The 18,565-nt window shown below is 40.8% G+C and overlaps 1 protein-coding gene across 2 annotated transcripts in view; it reads left to right on the top strand.

Moving 5' to 3' along the window:
• The window catches only part of ctnna2 (catenin (cadherin-associated protein), alpha 2), a 315,779-nt gene that overhangs the window by 282,129 nt on the left and 15,085 nt on the right, over positions 1 to 18,565 (top strand). For both annotated transcript variants that reach the window (XM_070971232.1, XM_070971240.1), the window contains 2 exons: positions 8,407 to 8,558; positions 12,872 to 12,985. In XM_070971232.1, coding sequence (XP_070827333.1) covers positions 8,407 to 8,558; positions 12,872 to 12,985 — 266 coding nt within the window. The remainder of the gene's footprint in view (positions 1 to 8,406; positions 8,559 to 12,871; positions 12,986 to 18,565) is intronic.

The raw sequence follows: 18,565 nt of genomic DNA, 5'->3' as shown, positions 1-18,565 counted from the left end.
TGCCATTATTGAGTGGAAGAAAAGCAATTTATGCTTCATTATCCTTTCAAAATATTAAGTTGTTGGCCACATTAAAGGTTCCCTGTGGAGTTTTGGACCTTTAGTAGTACTATGGAGCTGTTTTTTTATGTGTGGGTCCCTGTTTTGTCTATCTCTGTAAACAACATGAATAAAGTAGGTACCAGTGCAGACCCAACAAATGACAAACTCAGAAAAAATATTTTTTCAACCAGCACTGGTTGTGTTAAGCTTCATATGTTATGACAATTTTTTTGCACAATAGCATCTTTGTAACAGATGTGATGAACAGAGATGAAGAGGTCAGTCTTTCTTTTTGTTAATGTAATCTTAAGGCATTCTGTTAGTGTGGAATGTGTTTACAGTCTTAACACAAGGGAAGAACGGAAGAAGAAAGAGTCTGGTGTCTTTATTTTCCTTCGAAATATTTTTGCTCTTTGAAATAGCTCCTCAAATTCCTTAAAAGTAGGCGGTAACATGCCTTTAAAAGTGCACCATTATGAAAGACGGACAAACAAAAACACAGGATGAAAGGAAAGAGGTAATTTAGCAATTACTTCTCCACGAGAATCAAATCACACAACAATCCCTCCCTTACACAATCCACCCCCTCCTCAGTCTGTTTTTTCCATTCTCATCCAGCCATCCCTCCCCCGGTCTCTATCTCTCCCATTAGAGCCCATTTAGCGGGGCACTATATGTATTGTTCGCTCGTTACTTTCATCTGCTGGGATAATTGAGAGACACAATCAGCTCCTCTCCCTTCTAGCTCTTAGGTGAGTCACGTGTGTTCACGCAGCCATCTGTCTGAGCCCTTCTTCTGGTGCTCAGCACCACCACCATAATGGACTACCTCCAGTACTAGTTATGTGTTATCTTAAGCACATTCTGTTTTATTATTGCATAATTCAGTTTAGTTGATTGGGGTAATTAATTGGTGAAATACACTGGCAATATCTCGTGGACACTAAGGGTCAATTTCAGATGACCATAACATTGTCAGTTGTGCTGCTGTTCTATTAATCTTCCATGGAGGATGGAGTCAGCAGGACCCCAGAAGCCTGATGTCAGCATTACTGAGAACAACGGTTAGAGAACTGTTGATGTTGCAGCATCATATTGATTGCCCACTGATTTGTCTTTATCGTGTGTTTGAATTTTAGAATTAACATCATAATTTAAATCTAATGGCTTAAAATGAGAAGCATGCTAACTGAGTCCTTTGTACAAAAAAGAAAGGAGAAAAATAATTCAGTAATTAAACCCTGCATACACAATGTATCTAGCTAACGGAATCCAGCCCAACACGTAAGCACATTTGCCTGAGTAGATATTATTTTACTGATTTTTTGTTATTTTGTAAAAGTGTGCTTTTACTCCTCTGCATTACAGAAATGTGGTGCTTTTTTCTACATTTGAGAATGAGGTTTTACATGAAGAACTCACTCTATAGTAACATGATTGTTGAAGGTGAAACCAAGCCAACAGCGATCTGCACGGATTAGTTCAACCACCCACGAATTAAGTTACTCTACTGTACTACGTAGAGTTTATACTGAAACCTGTAAGAGCTACACTGTTGGCGACATTAACACATATAGAACGAAGAAACATAGCTGTGGTCTTTTGATTTTATTTGCGGAAGAGTACAACCAGTGTTATTCAGCAGAGACATGGACGTGCACTTGCATTGACCACTTACTACATTGCAACAGGTTTTATTTCTACTATAGCAGTTGTTGTATGTGTACTGAATTGTTAGTTGCATTTAAACTTGTGTTCAACGTGGTCACAATGCATCCCCGACCACCTCCAGAGGGGATTCGGCTCATGGGATCACAAGTTGTCCTCAATGCGTTCTGGGGACATTCACGCCGGGACTTTCATGGGGTGAAGCACAATCCATTTGCAGTCTGACCCCTCCAACACATTTTAGTGAAAGGTGTACAGGGGGTCAATGATGCACAGAGCCACTGATGCAAAAAAACAAACAAACAAACAAACTGAAACCAGGTACAGCCAGTACTGCAGGTATGGACTTGCAGATCCACTCCAATATTTACCACCACAAAAAAGTAATAGCTGCAACAATTTAGACGGGCAGATGTAGGCATGCTGATTTGCACCACATACAGGAGAGTAAAAGCTTCAGCAACCTTCAGGAAATGAGTGTTACAACTGAGGCATTTTCTTCAGTATAGCGGCTGTCTGTGTGTGTTTGTGTGTTTTTTATATTTCATACGGAAACCTGCAAAAAGACTTTTGTTGTCTTTTGTTACCTGAAAGCTAGAAAGAGTTCACACTGTTCCCTGTGTCAGTGCCAGATTTTATATGTCCAAAGAGAAAGAACAGGGGTGGTGGGATGCACTGCCAAAAGAAAACAGCATGAGAAAATTACCAGTGTGGGTTGACTTCTGCCTTCGGTGCTGAATATTTCAACTCCAAACTCCAATGTTGGTCAAATAATTTATATATCTGTTCACTTCAAAGCAGAATGACAGCATCAGTCCCATAACATACGCCTCACAGCATATGTTTATGTTCAAGTCACAAAGCCCTGCAGCAGCTGTAGTAATTGTGCCATGAGAAAAAGAGGAAGTAAGGTGATGTTGTTGCAAAGCAGCCAGGGAGGATGAATGTGTCAATACAACAATAGACCTTTGAAAGGGTGGTCCCTGTTTGTTTCCTGTTTCCTATCGACGGTCAGCATTGCTTTGAAAGCATGACCACAATCGTTCCCTAACCATAACCTTAGCAAAGAGATCATTTTAAGCCAAAACCATCCTCTTTCCACAACTTGAACAAAGTGCTTATTTTAACAAAAATCGTGATCTTTCCCTAAACCTTAAAAGTCAAGTTGTCTTCTGTGATGTGATGATAGTGATGTGATGCTCATATAAAGCTCAGATGCAGTTTCTCTGTCCTGTGGAAACAGTCGAACTTTAGCATATTTATCCAGTAAACCTAGCATAAAGATGGATGGATACACCAACAATGATTTTAAGATGGCAGATCTCCTTTCTGACTTCACCTTGGGGTAAGTCTATATGGATGCAGCAAATAGGCAAGTCACGCTGGCTGCACAGCCTTAAGGAGGACTCCCATCTTACATTTTAACAAGGCCTCATGTCCCAATTGCTGGTGCTAATTATGATGTTAAGGAACCGGCAATTGTGTTAGACCAGCGTTTCACTGGCTCCATATTTCTCTTTGATGAAGAGCTGTTGTGTTTCACATTCCTGTTTCCCTCTTAGTGGTGGTAGTTGGTTTTTTTAGGGGCTACCATGCACATCTGATCTGGACCATAAAGCACTTATTGATCCTTGTGAACTTTTGCCACCCTCTCCCCTCAGTCCTCACAGGCCTGATGTCTATGGATTTGAACACAGTCAAGGAGAAATCTATAGCTGGGGGAAAGATGATTAAGTGTAGCTGAACAAAGGGAAAGGATATAGGACCACACACTTTTTAGAGGGTACTGAGTCCAATTAACTAGACTCTACCAAAAATCAATAGCTGTCACCAAGGATTTCACTAAGCGATTTGAGTCGGGATTTTAGTGGAATTCATTGATGTGGTCCCCTTTTTTCCTTTTCTCATGTGTAAAACAGTTATCCAGTGCCTGTGTGTGTGTGTGTGTGTGTGTGTGTGTGTGTGTGTGTGTGTGTGTGTGTGTGTGTGTGTGTGTGTGTGTGTGTGTGTGTGTGTTTGAGCTGTTTGTGTTTTTATGTGATTGTTCCTGTGTTTATGCCCGCGGCCACTCATGCCAGTCGCGACCGCTTGCACGTCTTTCTGACAGCTGCCACATCAGCCCAGTACGCTTATCTTAACTACCTGCCCTTTGACCTCGTCTCAATTTGTCCATCCCTCTTCCTCATATCGAGTGCAGTCAGATTTATAGCAGGGCCAAATACAGGCAGCCGTGGCGCACAAGTCTTCAGTGTACAGCTCAGCCATAGATTCCTGACAGACAGTCCACACATGGGCCCAGGATTGAAGCGTGTCCTTGAGAGGGAGAAAATCAATAGCCTAATGGGAAAGTGGTTATGGCTCCTCTCTCTTTTTTCCCCCTCTCCCTCCTTCTTTCCTGAGACACTTTTCTTCCCACTAACTTCCTGTGTTTAGACTAATACTCTGCTCAAAAAAGGGGACAAATTTTAAAGTCGATCATTAATGTGGTGCCTGGAGAGGGTAGATTAAAAAACTGATATATGGCCTAAGTCAGTGTGCCATTTAGAGAAGCAGGGTGGCGTTGCTCCTTGTTATTCCATCGGGGCACAGTAAATGGGATTTAGCCGGGGTTTGCTGTGAGTAATAACGCACATGCTCACACTGCCACCCACATGTCACGCCTGTAAATCAGTGGATCAAGTGCACTCAGAAGAAATGCAGCACAGGGACAGAAGTAAAGATGCTTCATAGTGTCTACTTTTAAGATAAAAGCTCAGAGATCCAGACCTTTAAATCAATTTACTATAAATATTGAGCATTTATTTTAAAATCTTGAATCAGAATGCCTTATTAGTGACATCAGTGGCCATTAATACAGACAAGAAAGAAAGCATTTTGTACTTAATGGGAAATAGGACACTGAATCAATGCTCCTTTAATACTCAAAATGCTACAGAGTATCCAGTTGCTGAACTGGGTGAGTCACTCTTTAAATTTGTATCTATTGTTATAATGATGGGGAAAGAGGTTTTTGCCAGAATGGGAAACAGATGGCAACCTCATAGCTTGCAAGGAGAGGAGGTAAGGTCTCTTAATCAGTGTGTAAATAGAGGTGGGAGTTACAGTAGGAGAGCGTGCTGATGAGGAAATTGCTTTGAGAGTAGCAGTGCAGTATGAGGTAGGTGAAACATTTTAACCATGGTGTAGGAGAGCAGAGCAGTAAACAGGCGAAAAAGCAGGAGCACTGAAGTCTTAATCTCATAACTGTCAATATTCTCACAGATTTCGACAAAAATAGCTTTAAAGTTTGATATTAAATTTTTTTTATTGTTACGTGTACATTCATAATGTACCTACAATAGATGTCTGATGCATAGTTTTCTAAGCCTTTATTGATCCCTGGAGGTTTCACATGCGACAGCAGCACAGAGACAGGCTAAAGAGAAAGAAGATGAGATGATGGACAGGAGTTTTATTCCATATTATGCATCACAATGCCTTAGACCATAAAAGTGAGCTGTGCAAAAGAAATTCAGCTGTGCAACTCTACAGCCATGCTGTGTGTACTCTAAATAATGAAAACTATTGAACAGTAGAGCTGTGTTCAGTACAACAGAAACAATGAGCTGAAAGACACCATAAAGCTGCAGAGCTGAGGAGAACTGCAGGGATGATGCAGACTCATCAGCAAGAAAGACTGCTTTTCACATGTGTCACAAGTCATGGTATCCTTTATCAATATCACAATACTAGCTGCTTTATATATAATTATATATATCGTCGCTGTCCGATAAAAAACACGTATCTCCACTTTTAACGATTTTGACTTTCCATTGGCTAAGGAATATTCACATTCTCCCCCAGCAACAGGTAGCATTGGGGATCCAAGTGACCAATGGAAAGACGTTTTATTACATCATATATTTAACACATATCTCCATTGGGTGTCAGAAGTGTCCATCAATGCGCGTATCTCCCATATGCGCGTATGTCAATCTATTGTATGACAACTGTGTTCAAGTTTTCGACTAGTTAACAGACATTCACGATTGTCATTTGCACGTAGTATTTCACATATTTTCGTTCTGTACAACTCAATCCTGAGGGCTAACCGCTAGCTAACCTTAGCCTGTATATCAGATGATTTGTCATGTCCGTAAACACAGACTGTATACCGTCAGTACTTGGCAGACTTATTATAGCATCTAACGTTAGGCTAATGTTGTCCTTGCATCGAGCGATGCCAAATGTATCTGTTCAGGAGGAAACACTGCACCGTTTCTTGTAACAAAGCATCTTAATAGCCCACCGATACACGTAGGCCGAAAGGTAAGTTTCTGCAGTAATTTGTGTGGTGCAGTGTTACGCAGGAACAGAGAAATTATGACAGGGGTTTAGATGATATCTTTGGGTAAATAACGTTAGGTTTTAAGCAAGGGATAGACGATAAACTCTGTGATTTCCTTGAACCGAGTCAGACTGATGCATGTGTGTTAATACAGTATTATACAGATTTAGTGGGACATGAACGGGAGACTCGAGGCTCGTAAATGACCGGTTTGTAGTATGTAATATATACTCACTATGTAGTACAAATACAGCACTATATCCTATGATATCCAGATAGAAATGGAAAATAATGCCATAATAAGCCATATAACATAAAAATACAATAATAATAATGGTAGTAGTAATATATATACACACAAACACACACACACAATGCTTGTCTAGTTAAAAAATAAACAAAACAAATCAAACTTTTGACAGTTTTTAGTTTAAAGCTGTACATCATGATTTAGTGCAGGGTTTGTTTGTATGTAAGTGATTCTGTTTTTACCTCTTGTGATATATTGTCTAAACTGAGCCATCTTCCCGCAAAATTGAGGTGTAGGCATCACAAACTGTGCAAGTTTTGCTGTTTGGAGCTCGTTACACACCTCACACGGGCACGCCATCTCTGCTGTGAGGTTTTTAAGCATTCATTGTACTTCCATAACCTCTCACTTAAACTATGCTTAAGCCTAGGGGGTGAAAAAAATCCATTCCTACATGGTCACATTTAATTCCCTTCATCATTTTTCAACTGGAATGAGTGAAATTGCTCCTTACCATCAGCAACTTTGCTCATTAAGAGCTTGGAGAACATTTAAATATTTCTATTTAAAACGCCTTCCCAGCAATTCCCAAAAGCCTATTTTACGCTTCTCCAGTAAGTGGATTAAAGTGAATTAAAAATGAAAAGAAAAAGGGAGAGACTTTTTGTAGTGCCTTTTATGTTTGGTGAAATATAGCTTGTGTTTTATATCAGACAAATAAGTATACTGCAGATACACCTTTAGTGCAAGCTGGCTAATTGATTTTGTTCACTCCGCATGTTAGAGAGGAGGAAAGTGTGGAGAATAATAATAAAATCGCACAGTTGGCTTTCTGGTGGAAGCTCACCAGCCAAGCAGCCATGCTTTATTTATCTTGTCCCCTGTTCTTCTTTTCCCTATCTGTCTGCCCTAATTAGACCTGTCTTCTCCTCTCAAAAGGCTATTGTCTTATCAGTTCAAGTATCTACTCTCCACACAACAAGTATCAACTCTAACAACAACAACAACAACAACAACAACAACAACAACAACAACAACAAAATACTTGCATTTTTCTTTCTCTGTCTAAAATGAATTGAAAATATGCATGATTATTGTGGATTTATAGAAAATGTCTGTACATTCATGGACTGGAAGCTCACAAGTAATGGTGGGGTCAAAGGCGCTTGTGATGTTTGACCAGCACCTATACATCATACAGTATATGAAGAGCAACCTTTCCTGCTGGTGACTGTCTGTCCAGGTAAACCATAGCTTTTGTTATGATAATTCGCCACACTGCAGAGTCCATTTGAAAAAAAGAAAAAAAGAATTAAGCTCTGTTTTCAATTATTTTTACTCAAAAAGAGATTACGTAGAAAGGTAGCCTGCTAAATATTCAAATGTTCAGCCTGTATTCTTGAATATTGAATAATGTCTATTCACATTCCGTGCAATTCACTTGAACACACAAAGCGCATAAAGCTCTTCCATCGGGCCCGGCCAATTGATGCTGACAACAAAACCGACCATTTTTATGGTCAATAGGGACTTTTCTTTTGTTGCTTGGCTTTTGTTTGGCTCAAAAGACTTTGATGAATTTGTTTCCCTTCATCGGCATTGTGATTTGACAGGCTGAGTTTGCAAGTTAGCGTCCTTGTACTGTAACACTGGAGCACACACAGCTATCTACTCGCAACTCACACACATGCACGCACACGAACACACACACTGGCAAATGCCAAGCATGTTGACGTGCACACAAACACATCTGTGACAGACAGGCCAATCTTCCTGTTGGGTAAGCCAAGGTGAAGCATCTAATTGGCGTGCAATGTGAGTACGGCATGTTGTCGCTCACACGGAGGTTTAGGCTGACATCTCGCCTTTTCCTCAAGTGCACAGGTGAGCAGCGACTGCCGCATGCGGACACCCTGCTGCTAAAAACTTTGGGATGAAAAGGTTGTGATCATGTCCTCATCTCGAGAAACTACACACTAATAATTGTGCTTTCACCGTGGCATTTTCCCTTTCCTAATTGATAAGCCTGCACCCATTCTGTAACAAATGTGATACACCAGACTCTGATATCTTTCTTGTGCTCTCTGTCTCTACCTCCCTTACCCCTCTCTCCCTGCAGTCATGCCCCGTTTTGCTGAACAAGTGGAGGTAGCTATCGAGGCACTGAGCACAAACCCCCCACAGGCCTTTGAGGAGAATGAGTTCATTGATGCATCCCGTTTGGTCTACGATGGCGTCCGTGACATCAGGAAAGCTGTCCTCATGATAAGGGTATGTCTGTTACCTCCTCTACAGGAGCAAAAGGAAAGCACTCACTGAAATACTCTGAAATGGGTAAAATGCTCAGCAAGCGTTCAACAGAAATGAATGTGTTTGGAAATGCTGACCAAGACCAAGTGCAGTGATTTATTTCTGGCTTCTTCCATATATTTAAAATATTCAATTGGGTATTTTGTGAATGTGGACTGTGAATAATTTGTTTATTTCCCAGTGTTTCTGATAGGTAAGTCAATGCTCCACCCGCCTACATGTTATTGTCTTTTTACACTCTAATAACAATTAGAAAATATCTCTCTTGCAAAGGTAGAAAGCAAAGCAGTCATTCATTAAAGAATAAAATATCATGAGTCACCAGGTTCATCCCCTTCTGAATTCCACCCTCATGAGACATATTAGTCACACTCAAAGACACCTGTCCAGTTTTTTGCCTCTTCATTCTCATTGTAGCGACACATCTGTGGGACACTATTGTCAGAGCAAAGTGTGTTACTGGCCATCATAGATGAAAGTGGATCTCTGACAAAAATATATTTGCCCCAAGGTTAAAGAAAAACATAATTGAAATCTAAAATTCAATAGAATTCCCATTTGAGATGTCACACCTGTCGCACAATCCGCTTTCTAAAGCTGGCAGAACATTTTACAGCATGTCGTGATAAAAATGCTGCATAACAACATGATACCAGCAGCTTTATCCTATCACATACCCACCATGATGTTACAGTATCTGCATTTTTCACCCGAACTGGCCCGTCTCTCTTCACCATGTAATTCATTTATTCAACTTTATGCAGGCTGGAAGGTTTCCCAGTGCAACTCTGGAAAAAAATCTAATTATGGAAAATAATTTGATGTTGGTAAATAATGTAAAACAGGCAGCTTTGAACTGCCCGGGACCAGCTGGCTTCATAATCCCATCCAAGTTCAATTACTTTCTGAGGAAACAACTCGGAAGATCCTTGCTTTCTCTCTTGTCTAACTCCATCAAATAGATAGCAAATGTTGGTGCCACATGTAATAGTTTTTTTGTGCACACACTTTTTTTTATGTGCCTGTGTTACTTTTCTTCCACTTAAGCGGAGTAATGGCTCCTTTAGAATTTTTACAGCACAGATCTTATGAGCAGTCGATGGATTAAGAAACCAATTCTCCACAGTGTTTAAAAATTGAGGCAGGCCTTGAGAAGGGTGTAAAGTTATAATGAAAGTTCTGGAAGGCATAGTTTTGTCCTGGCCTTTATGTGCCCACACAACACACACACACACACACACACACACACACACACACACACACACACACAAACACACACTCACATCCGGGCAGAGTGGTGTGATGGAGAAGCAAGCGCTGGCTAAAATGGAGCATGTGTGAAATTGAACAGCACTTGGAGAACGGCACCTGTAATATAACCAGTGTTAACACTCTCTCTCTTCCTTAACAGACTGACCTACAGCCTGTTTCACGCAGAGTTCAATTTTTACTCGAAGTTCACAGCTAAAGTGGCACTGCATTAAAAAAATGCAAGGAGTTTCAGATCCCAGTGAGACAGCAAAATTCAATCTGAGAAGGCTGATTTAAAGAATAGATCCATGAGTTGAAAAGGTTATCAGATATGATCACAAGAACTTCATCCTGTGTCAATAAAAAGCAGAATTATACATCACTAAGCAAACTACCAAACAATACTGCAGGGATGTTTTGCTGTCGCCACCTGCACTGTGCCTACCAAGTGGACCCATTAAAATGAATGAGGGGGCTTTGTTTTCTTCACAGTTAGTGCAGTTACTTTTGAAATTAACTATCATAAATTACAAGTCTGACATGAGGTTCTATTACCCTAGAATTTGTGAGCTATAAATGCATTCACATTAAGAGGGAGACGGTTGTCAAGTGCACTGTATTTAATTTGAGACAAAATGAGATTATTTCCCATGGGGAGATTAGGTTAGTGCAGAGTCGAAAATGCTACGATTGAGTGGGATACAATAGGAATACAGAGACATAACTAATAAAACCAAGCAAAAGAATTGAATTAAATAATTAGATTCAGTTAGATTACATTATCAGATAAATCAGTCTGTACACTAAAGAAACTGTCAAAACCACAAAAGATTTCGTAAGTTCAAAGTAATAATGTTCCTGCAGCCAAGGATAAATCAAAAGCTTTGAAGAAAATGATGCTTCATGAAGCTATATGTCACAAGAAGACTGAGAAAATTATTTATGAGGAGATCATTTTCAGTGCATGCGCAAGCCCATCACTGCCTGTAATTAGGTCAAAGTGGGCGAACGTTTTTTTGTTTTTTTTGTATTTATACAGCCGTCATCCTTTTGAGTCCATTTTCTATTCACAAAGTCATGTTGCGTTCAGCAGTGCTAGAATATGACTGCAACAGGCCACAATGGATCAATAACTGATGGGAATACTAAGAAGGAAACTCAGCACTATTACTAGCCTTTTGGGGTGCACAGGAAATTTCATTCTTTATTGCCATGGTCTATGGTCTGCTAGTAACATGTTATTTATTATACGTTGTTCTTTATAGCCAGCGCGAGCACTGGTTCTGTGTAAAATATTTATTATACTATCTCTGATATAATCAATCATCATGGAGAGGCAACATTCCCACAGTCTATGAATAGAATCACTTCCAGTGCTCTTCACAAAGATACCTGTGAGAGCACCTGTGAATGCAGGGCTTTTTGAAATGTCAGCATCATGTAGGAATGATGACTTTACACATCTGCATGTTTCAATCTGACGCTCTGCTCTGCAGCTGGTGAGCCAACATCAACAGGCTTGTTGTTGTATTGCAAGCTTGTGTTCAAGTTAGCCGGCTAACCCACTAATCTTAATTAGTGAGACAGCGCTTTGTTGCCAGCAAAAAGCAAAGAAAATGCTCATTGATCATTAAGTCTCTCACTGAGCAGATGCAAAAAAAAAAAACAAAAAATACATAACTGAATTACATTCAAATATTTTTATTTGATGAGAGACCACAATGCCTTTGCAATCATTTAGTATTCTAGAGTCATGCTGTGTATTTCTTTTGTTCACACAACGCTTTTCATTCTGTATTTTTCCTTTGAAATTAAACAAAAAGAGAAATAAAAGACTGCCAGAACATGATTAAGGAATTACAATTGCGCCGCAACAATGATTAAACATGATACATCTTCAAAGAAAATAAATAAACATAAGATTATTGTGCAGAGACTGTTCAAATATTCATGTACACAGCAATAAGTCACATAGTTGCTTCCTTTTTAAAATGCTGTATAATCTTAATATGGATTTTCTTTTCCGGCCTTTTGCTCTGGAGGAGTGGATCTTGAAAGCATTAACACCATTCGTGGCAGAGACCGCCTGCAAAATACAGCTTCTACAATGATTTTCACTTATGTACGCATAGTGTTACAACATTGTATTGTTATAGGTTACCTCTCCTTCGACTTAGGCTAAAATCACTGAGTAATATTACTTATACTATTAAGTAGACATTGGTGGTTTCATAAAGTGGCCAAATAAAGAAAAGTGTCCCTGGAGTTAAACGGCTCTTGCATACAGCAGCACTCTCCAATGCACAAATTACAGACCTCTTGATTTACTAAAAGCACAGACCTGGCATATTCTCATTTAACAGCGATTTGTGTGAAACTACACTTGCTGATATAGACCTTTATCAGCCACATGTGCTTTATTCTGTGGTCAAACAGAGAATAAGTGTTGCTTTTTGTTGCTCTACGTCTCATCTCATTGTCTCATTGTTACTTCTCTTCCCTGTCAGCTATACTTTTACCTTTCCAATGAAGCTAATATGTTACTGCTGTTGAGTGTCACACATTTATTATTTCATTCGACATGTGGGGGAAGGAGCTGCTCAACTCGTCAAATCTCCTCAGGCCATTTTCCAATCTTTTCATTGTGTGTTTGATCTACTGTTGAGGGAACTTACACATATGTCCGTTTAAACCAGGCTCAGAGAATAATGTCAAGAGGTATATATCTCTTTTAATTGTGGGACACCTCTGTCTGTCACATGCTGAGTTTGGTTTGAGCTAAAACTCCCAATGAGTTGCTGTGTAAAAAGACAGCACAGGAATATGCTGTCTGTTAGTCTGGATTCCTGCACAATGGGCCATAAAGGCAAAGAAAATTGCCCTTTTCAGCTGTCAATTTAGGAGTCGTATGGTGGTTTTTTTTTTTTTGGTTTTTTAATTTTTTTTTTCTGTTTCACTTTCTCTCTGTGTGTCTCTCTCGCCCTCTGACTGTTTGCCCAACTTTGTCTTTGTGTTTCTCACAGACGCCAGAGGAGCTGGAAGATGACTCTGACTTTGAGCAGGAGGACTATGATACTCGCAGCAGGACTAGTGTCCAGACTGAAGATGACCAGCTTATTGCTGGACAAAGTGCTCGGGTGAGTGGATGTTCACTTCCCCTCTGTGCTGAAACTTCTCTCTTATGGAACCTGACATAAAAAAGAAGGAAAGAAAGTCCAGCCTTTTCCCTCAACCAATTCAAATTCATCATGTAAGTGTTATTGCTTCAGTAGTAGGCTGAGTTGCAAGTTGAACCCACCCCAACACCCACCCCTGTGCCCTGACCATACTTGAATCGATTCAACTAGTTCCACTTAAATAGCATGAAAGTCCATTTAAATTGTCCAAACAAGTGGGATTATTTTAAATAAACACTGTTCTGGGATGGCAGGTGTAAAATTGCAATCACAAACAAAGAAGTAATTACTAAATTCCCTTCAGATGCCAGACAAAAACACAAAATACAGTACAGTACTCTGCCAAGGCTTCAGTCGCAATCACCAGGGTCTGGGCTTTGTTGCACATTAGCAATTTTTCACTTGGGCCCAGCTTAAAGAACATTAAGAGGGTATCAGTGCTTGCTCCCCTCCAGCAACACAGAGGCTCTAGCGGTGTGTTGCATGTTGAATGGATTGTGGATGGCAGGAGTATGACTTGGCCCAGTGCCTCTCCCTGTGGCACAGGCCTGAATTATACCGCCTGAGTCTCTACACAGTCAGCACACACACGGGGGTAATGCACAAAGAAGGCAGAAATAAAAAAAACATAACAGCAGCTTATTGTTGCTAAATGTATGTACAATGCAGCTATGTACCTGATTGTGATGCCTTTTGATAGCAGAACAAAAAGTAACCAACTCTGGCACTGCTAATAAGCAACCCTTCCAGGGCCTGTCCAGAGGTGAGCCAGCCCTGAAATCTGACTGGACACTGAGTGCTTGCATGATTGGCTATCTGCCCAGTCAGAGGCGCAACCTCAATTCGAACCAACCAAGCATTTTTCAATGTGCATTGTTTTCTTTTGTATGTAGCCTTCTTTTGGATTTAGGCCACTTTTTCTTTTTGAGGACGTAAAGAATTAAGTGAGCAAGCTTTCTATTATATTTGTATGCTGCCATTCTTTTGCATTTTCAAATTTGAATTTGGGCAGATATCCCGACAGTCCTCTCAGCCCCGGCTCTGGAAATGGGCGTTCATGTTCATACAAAGGACGAGGGGCAAGAGATGGGGGAAGGGGGGAGTGAGAGGGACAATAAATCTGTTAACATGTAATGTGAAGAAGTCGTATGGTAGTATGAACATTTTTTCTCCAGAATGACTCACCCCACCTTTAAATTGAAACTTGAAACACAGGAATGTATCAGATATTTTAATGTTAGAGATTAAATGGGAAATTAATGTTATTCCAATGTGTCTGTGTGTGCACTCATGTCCTTTATGCCACCTTGCACAAGTCAATGCCCCACCTCAGACAGAAAGTCTGGACACACCACTGCACCCTTCATGCTTTAGGTGAGCTGAAAACACCAAGTAACAGCTGCTGAACAGTAGCCACTATGGTCACAAATTGTAATAACAGAATGATCATTAAAGCTAAATCATAGCATAAAGTAACAAAGTCAGCTGAGTGGCTCAGTTATGTCAGTTACAAAATAATATCCAGCCAACATGAGCTAACATAAGCCACCACAATTTACTGGTCAATACTAACCAACTGTTGCTGCAAACCCTCTGAGTGTATGGAGTTGAAAAGCAACGGTGTGTTTCATTGCTGATGAATTTTTAACAGTATTTCTTATTATAGAAGTTCTAGTCTTGCTTTAAATCTGTGCTTTGTGTTTTCCCTGCCATTACTTATCATCTTGCAGCATTTTATAAACTGGCAAACAGATGGAAGTTTTCAATGAAAAGCCCGATCTATTTTCAAATGTTGCATCGGTGTTGAATATCATGGACTGTGAGTGCAGCCAGCATGGCCATGAAACTAAATGACAAAATGTGTTGTTTGGCATTCTCTACCAAAACAACACAAATGAGCATTTTTTGTGGGCTTTTCAGTGCCTTCCAAATCCAACCTTTGTCTGAATGGCCACCTGATTAAGATTTTTCTGGGTAAGGCACATGACTGCTGCTGTGTTTTTGGTTGAAAAATATAATCAAAATTCAGCATCAATGCTAAACAGTCAAGAAAAACCCAAATGATGAAGTTCCATTTAGATCTAATTTGACTTTAATGCATTAATCTTTAGCCGTCGACAACATGATGAACTAAGAGACAGCTGAAAAGTTTGACATTGTCAAATTTGAACTCCAACTATGAACAAAAAGAACAGACCCGGGCTTTGGGTGCGCAGTAGCTGCAGATGACTGTGGGGGTCCTGGGTGTGAAGTGCTTCGAGTTTGTCGTATGTATACTCCCACCAAGGCTCCCGCTGTGTAACATTGTAGGGCCATCTGAGCTTAAACGCGCCAGCGCTGCCACACAAAGGAGCTTCACAGCACCAAACTGTTCACTAGTTTTCCTGGCACTGAACTGTGCTTTGAGTGGGCAGCTCTTCTTGGGAACAGTTCGAAGTAGCAGCATGTCCCTTTGTCATATCTTGTTACTGTAAGACAGTGATTTAAGGTGGATTAAAAGGTGACACGGCTGAATGTAATGAGTGCTCAGGCATCCTTAATGAGCAAACTATGCACTTGAGCTTGCATCAAGTAAATACACAACAATGTATCACAGCATGCTATCAAATGTGATTACTCCTTCGCACATTATCGTGTACAACATACTTTATATCTGGCATACTGACACAGCCTCTCACACACTTAATTGATATTGCCTGTTTTTCCACTCATAGACACTGTTATGCCCTCAGAGACTAAACATTTACACACGCAGAAGGCAAGCACATCCATAAAAGATGTGTTTGCCGTGATCCACTGGTGATCTGCCCAGTCAGCCTCACCCTGCCGTGTCAGGATAAAGCTTGACGTCCTCTCACGGTCATGCCAAGTGCACACTGGTGCTCTGTGTTTCTATTCAAACAGACAAGAGGAAGTGTAATCCATTTTCACCATAGGAGCTGACATGAGCGCACTGAGGTTTACAGTCGTGATCCCCCCAAGCCCCTTCAGTGTGCTGGTATCACACACATGACACAGACGTAATATCTCCCTCTCACTTTCTCCGTCTCACTGTCTCTCTCTTGCTTAGTATAGAAAGAAATAAAATCAAGTCCAGGGCTGTCCCAGGGGCCTCTGTTCTCAGTGCTTTGTCTTGTGCGGTGCTCCACTTGTCACTTCTATTATACTTGTGCATTAAGCAAAGTTATTAGAGCAAACATGCATAATGAGAGGGCAGAAAAACACACAGGGGAAGGAGGCCTGTACAAAGTGTCTGTTTCTATTACACCAGACAAACACAAAAACTCCTTCTATAACACACCAGGATAATGGTGTGTTATAGACACACCCAACACACACACATGCACGCACGGACACACACACACACACACACACTCGAACACACCCAACATTTCTTAACACAGTGATAGGATAACACTGTTGATAGGTCATCCATAAAATTGAACTCTGAGTGTCTGGGCAGTTTATTTCAAATGAAACAAATTAAAGTCATTTCAAGACGCCGCGCTCAGTGAAGAAACCCGGAAAGCGCTCTAATCCCTGCAGACGTAGCCGAGTCGCAGAGTGTATTGGCACAGCACTCCCTCGGCCGGATTTGCCACTATGTTAAGCTCCCAAGGCCCGCTCCTTGTTGTTATCAGTAAAGTATGGGAAGGGATTTGGGGATAAGTGAATTCTAGAGAGCAGGGGAGGGGGAGAGGGGGTCTTCACCAAGTGCCTTCCTGCTCCCCTGACGTCCCAATTGGCTCATGTGTTTACCCTTGTGCTGCAGCTTTCTTTTGTGCTCCGAACCCCTCTCTCGCTCTCTCTTCCTCCCCGACGCTCGCTCTCTTTTGTCACACCAGTTTCAGAGTGAATTTGAATGCGAACCAAATCCCTCACTGTCTCTCCCCAACCTCCCTTGATCCCTAATTTTAGAAAAAGGAATTTTCAATCCAAATTCTTGAGTTTCAAGAGACTTTTTGCTCCCTTTAGCTGTTTGGGAGAACAGTTCGTCTTGATTTAGTGCAGCTCTTATGTGCAGAAGACGGGGGAAAAACATTTTGATCGTGCTTACAGAAATATCCTTACCTAGCACTACTCTGATTCTCAATTTCCAGCCTCTATCTGACTCGTTATGATGACATTTATCAAAACCTCAAAACCATAACTGCGCTTCTTCTCGATGGTGCACTCCTCATTTTGACACCAGTGGCATACTGTTCCGTGTAATTATAGAAATAAGTGAATAATTGATGCCTCAACAGTTGGGTGCAGGAATTATATGAGCAGCAAAGACATGCTAACAACCACCCTCAAGTCCTGAGGTCAGAGAGATCTGCCCAGCGGCACAGTGTACTCACCTGTGTCCCCGTTGATTAGGCAGCAATTACACTGCAGCCTTGCCTCCATTATATTTTGGACTGTATCAAACATGATCATGTAATCAGTAAACCAGGGAGCCACTGACTACCCAGAACCCCAAGCTGAGAGCACAAGATCCCTTGAAGTGTCTGAGCTTTTGTTGTCCTCGAGTTTATATTTTTAAATATTTGCATTTTCATTCAAACTGAATTAAATCTAAAAACAGGCCATAGTTTAAAATCAACAGCATAAATAAAACTTTCTTAAAAATAAGATACAGCTCTGTAAGATAAACTCAAACAAGGGGGAATAAAAGTTGAGTCAGCCAGTGGGGTGGAAAAGATTATTATGTGAATGTAGAATATGTATAGTGTTAACATTTGGCATGTAGGCTCTGACCTTGTCATTCCCCACAAAGAAACACAGCACGGCAGGGAGTGGGGAGTGACAATGCTAACTTCCCCCTGAGACTCACAGCCTTCAGGTTGATGCTGGGGTGTAGTTGGGCCTTTTTGAAATGCTGTGTGAACAGCAGCGGTAGCAGCAAAGCTTTCGGGTGAGCGATGTGGCAGCAGGCAAAAGAGTGAGCAGAGCTGCGACAGCTTAAACATATCGGCATAATGAAAAGAGTGCATTGGATACATGATGCAGTGAGAGGAGCATGCTCTGTGAGCAGATCTGGGTTGACTGCAAGCATCATACTGTATGTTTGAGATTTTTGAGTATCGGTTAGTGTTTCAGGGATCTATCTGATTAGTAAATGAAACTATGGAGGTATATTTGACTTGTGGATGGGCAGACAAACAGTAGTTTTCTCATAGATTAAATAAATGGTGGTACACAGGCCCCCAGAGCCACTGCCTGCTTTGTTCAACCCATAATTCATAGCGACACGTGCAAGCATACCTCTGAAGTGAACACAAGTTTGCCCTGCTGAAATCAGCCGCTCTGTTTTAGATTGTTTATTCCTCATTGTGCAGTCTAAATAAATATTAACTTGGTATTTGTTTTAAATGTGAGCAGTGTTTTCACCCCACATGCTGTTTAATGGGATTTGCTGCCGTGCTGTTGTTTGAGTTTCTTGGCACTGGCAGCAGAGGAAATCTACACTGGGCTTGAGGGGGCTGGTTTTGCTTGTTTGTTTGTGCCGTTCAGGGGTTGTTGGGTTTTTTTTTTTTTTTCAAGCTAACCGCCATC

Source organism: Chaetodon trifascialis, chromosome 2, assembly GCF_039877785.1.
Source record: "Chaetodon trifascialis isolate fChaTrf1 chromosome 2, fChaTrf1.hap1, whole genome shotgun sequence".
NCBI classification, from domain to species: Eukaryota; Metazoa; Chordata; class Actinopteri; order Chaetodontiformes; family Chaetodontidae; genus Chaetodon; species Chaetodon trifascialis.
This window is presented reverse-complemented; position numbering and strand designations above follow the sequence as displayed.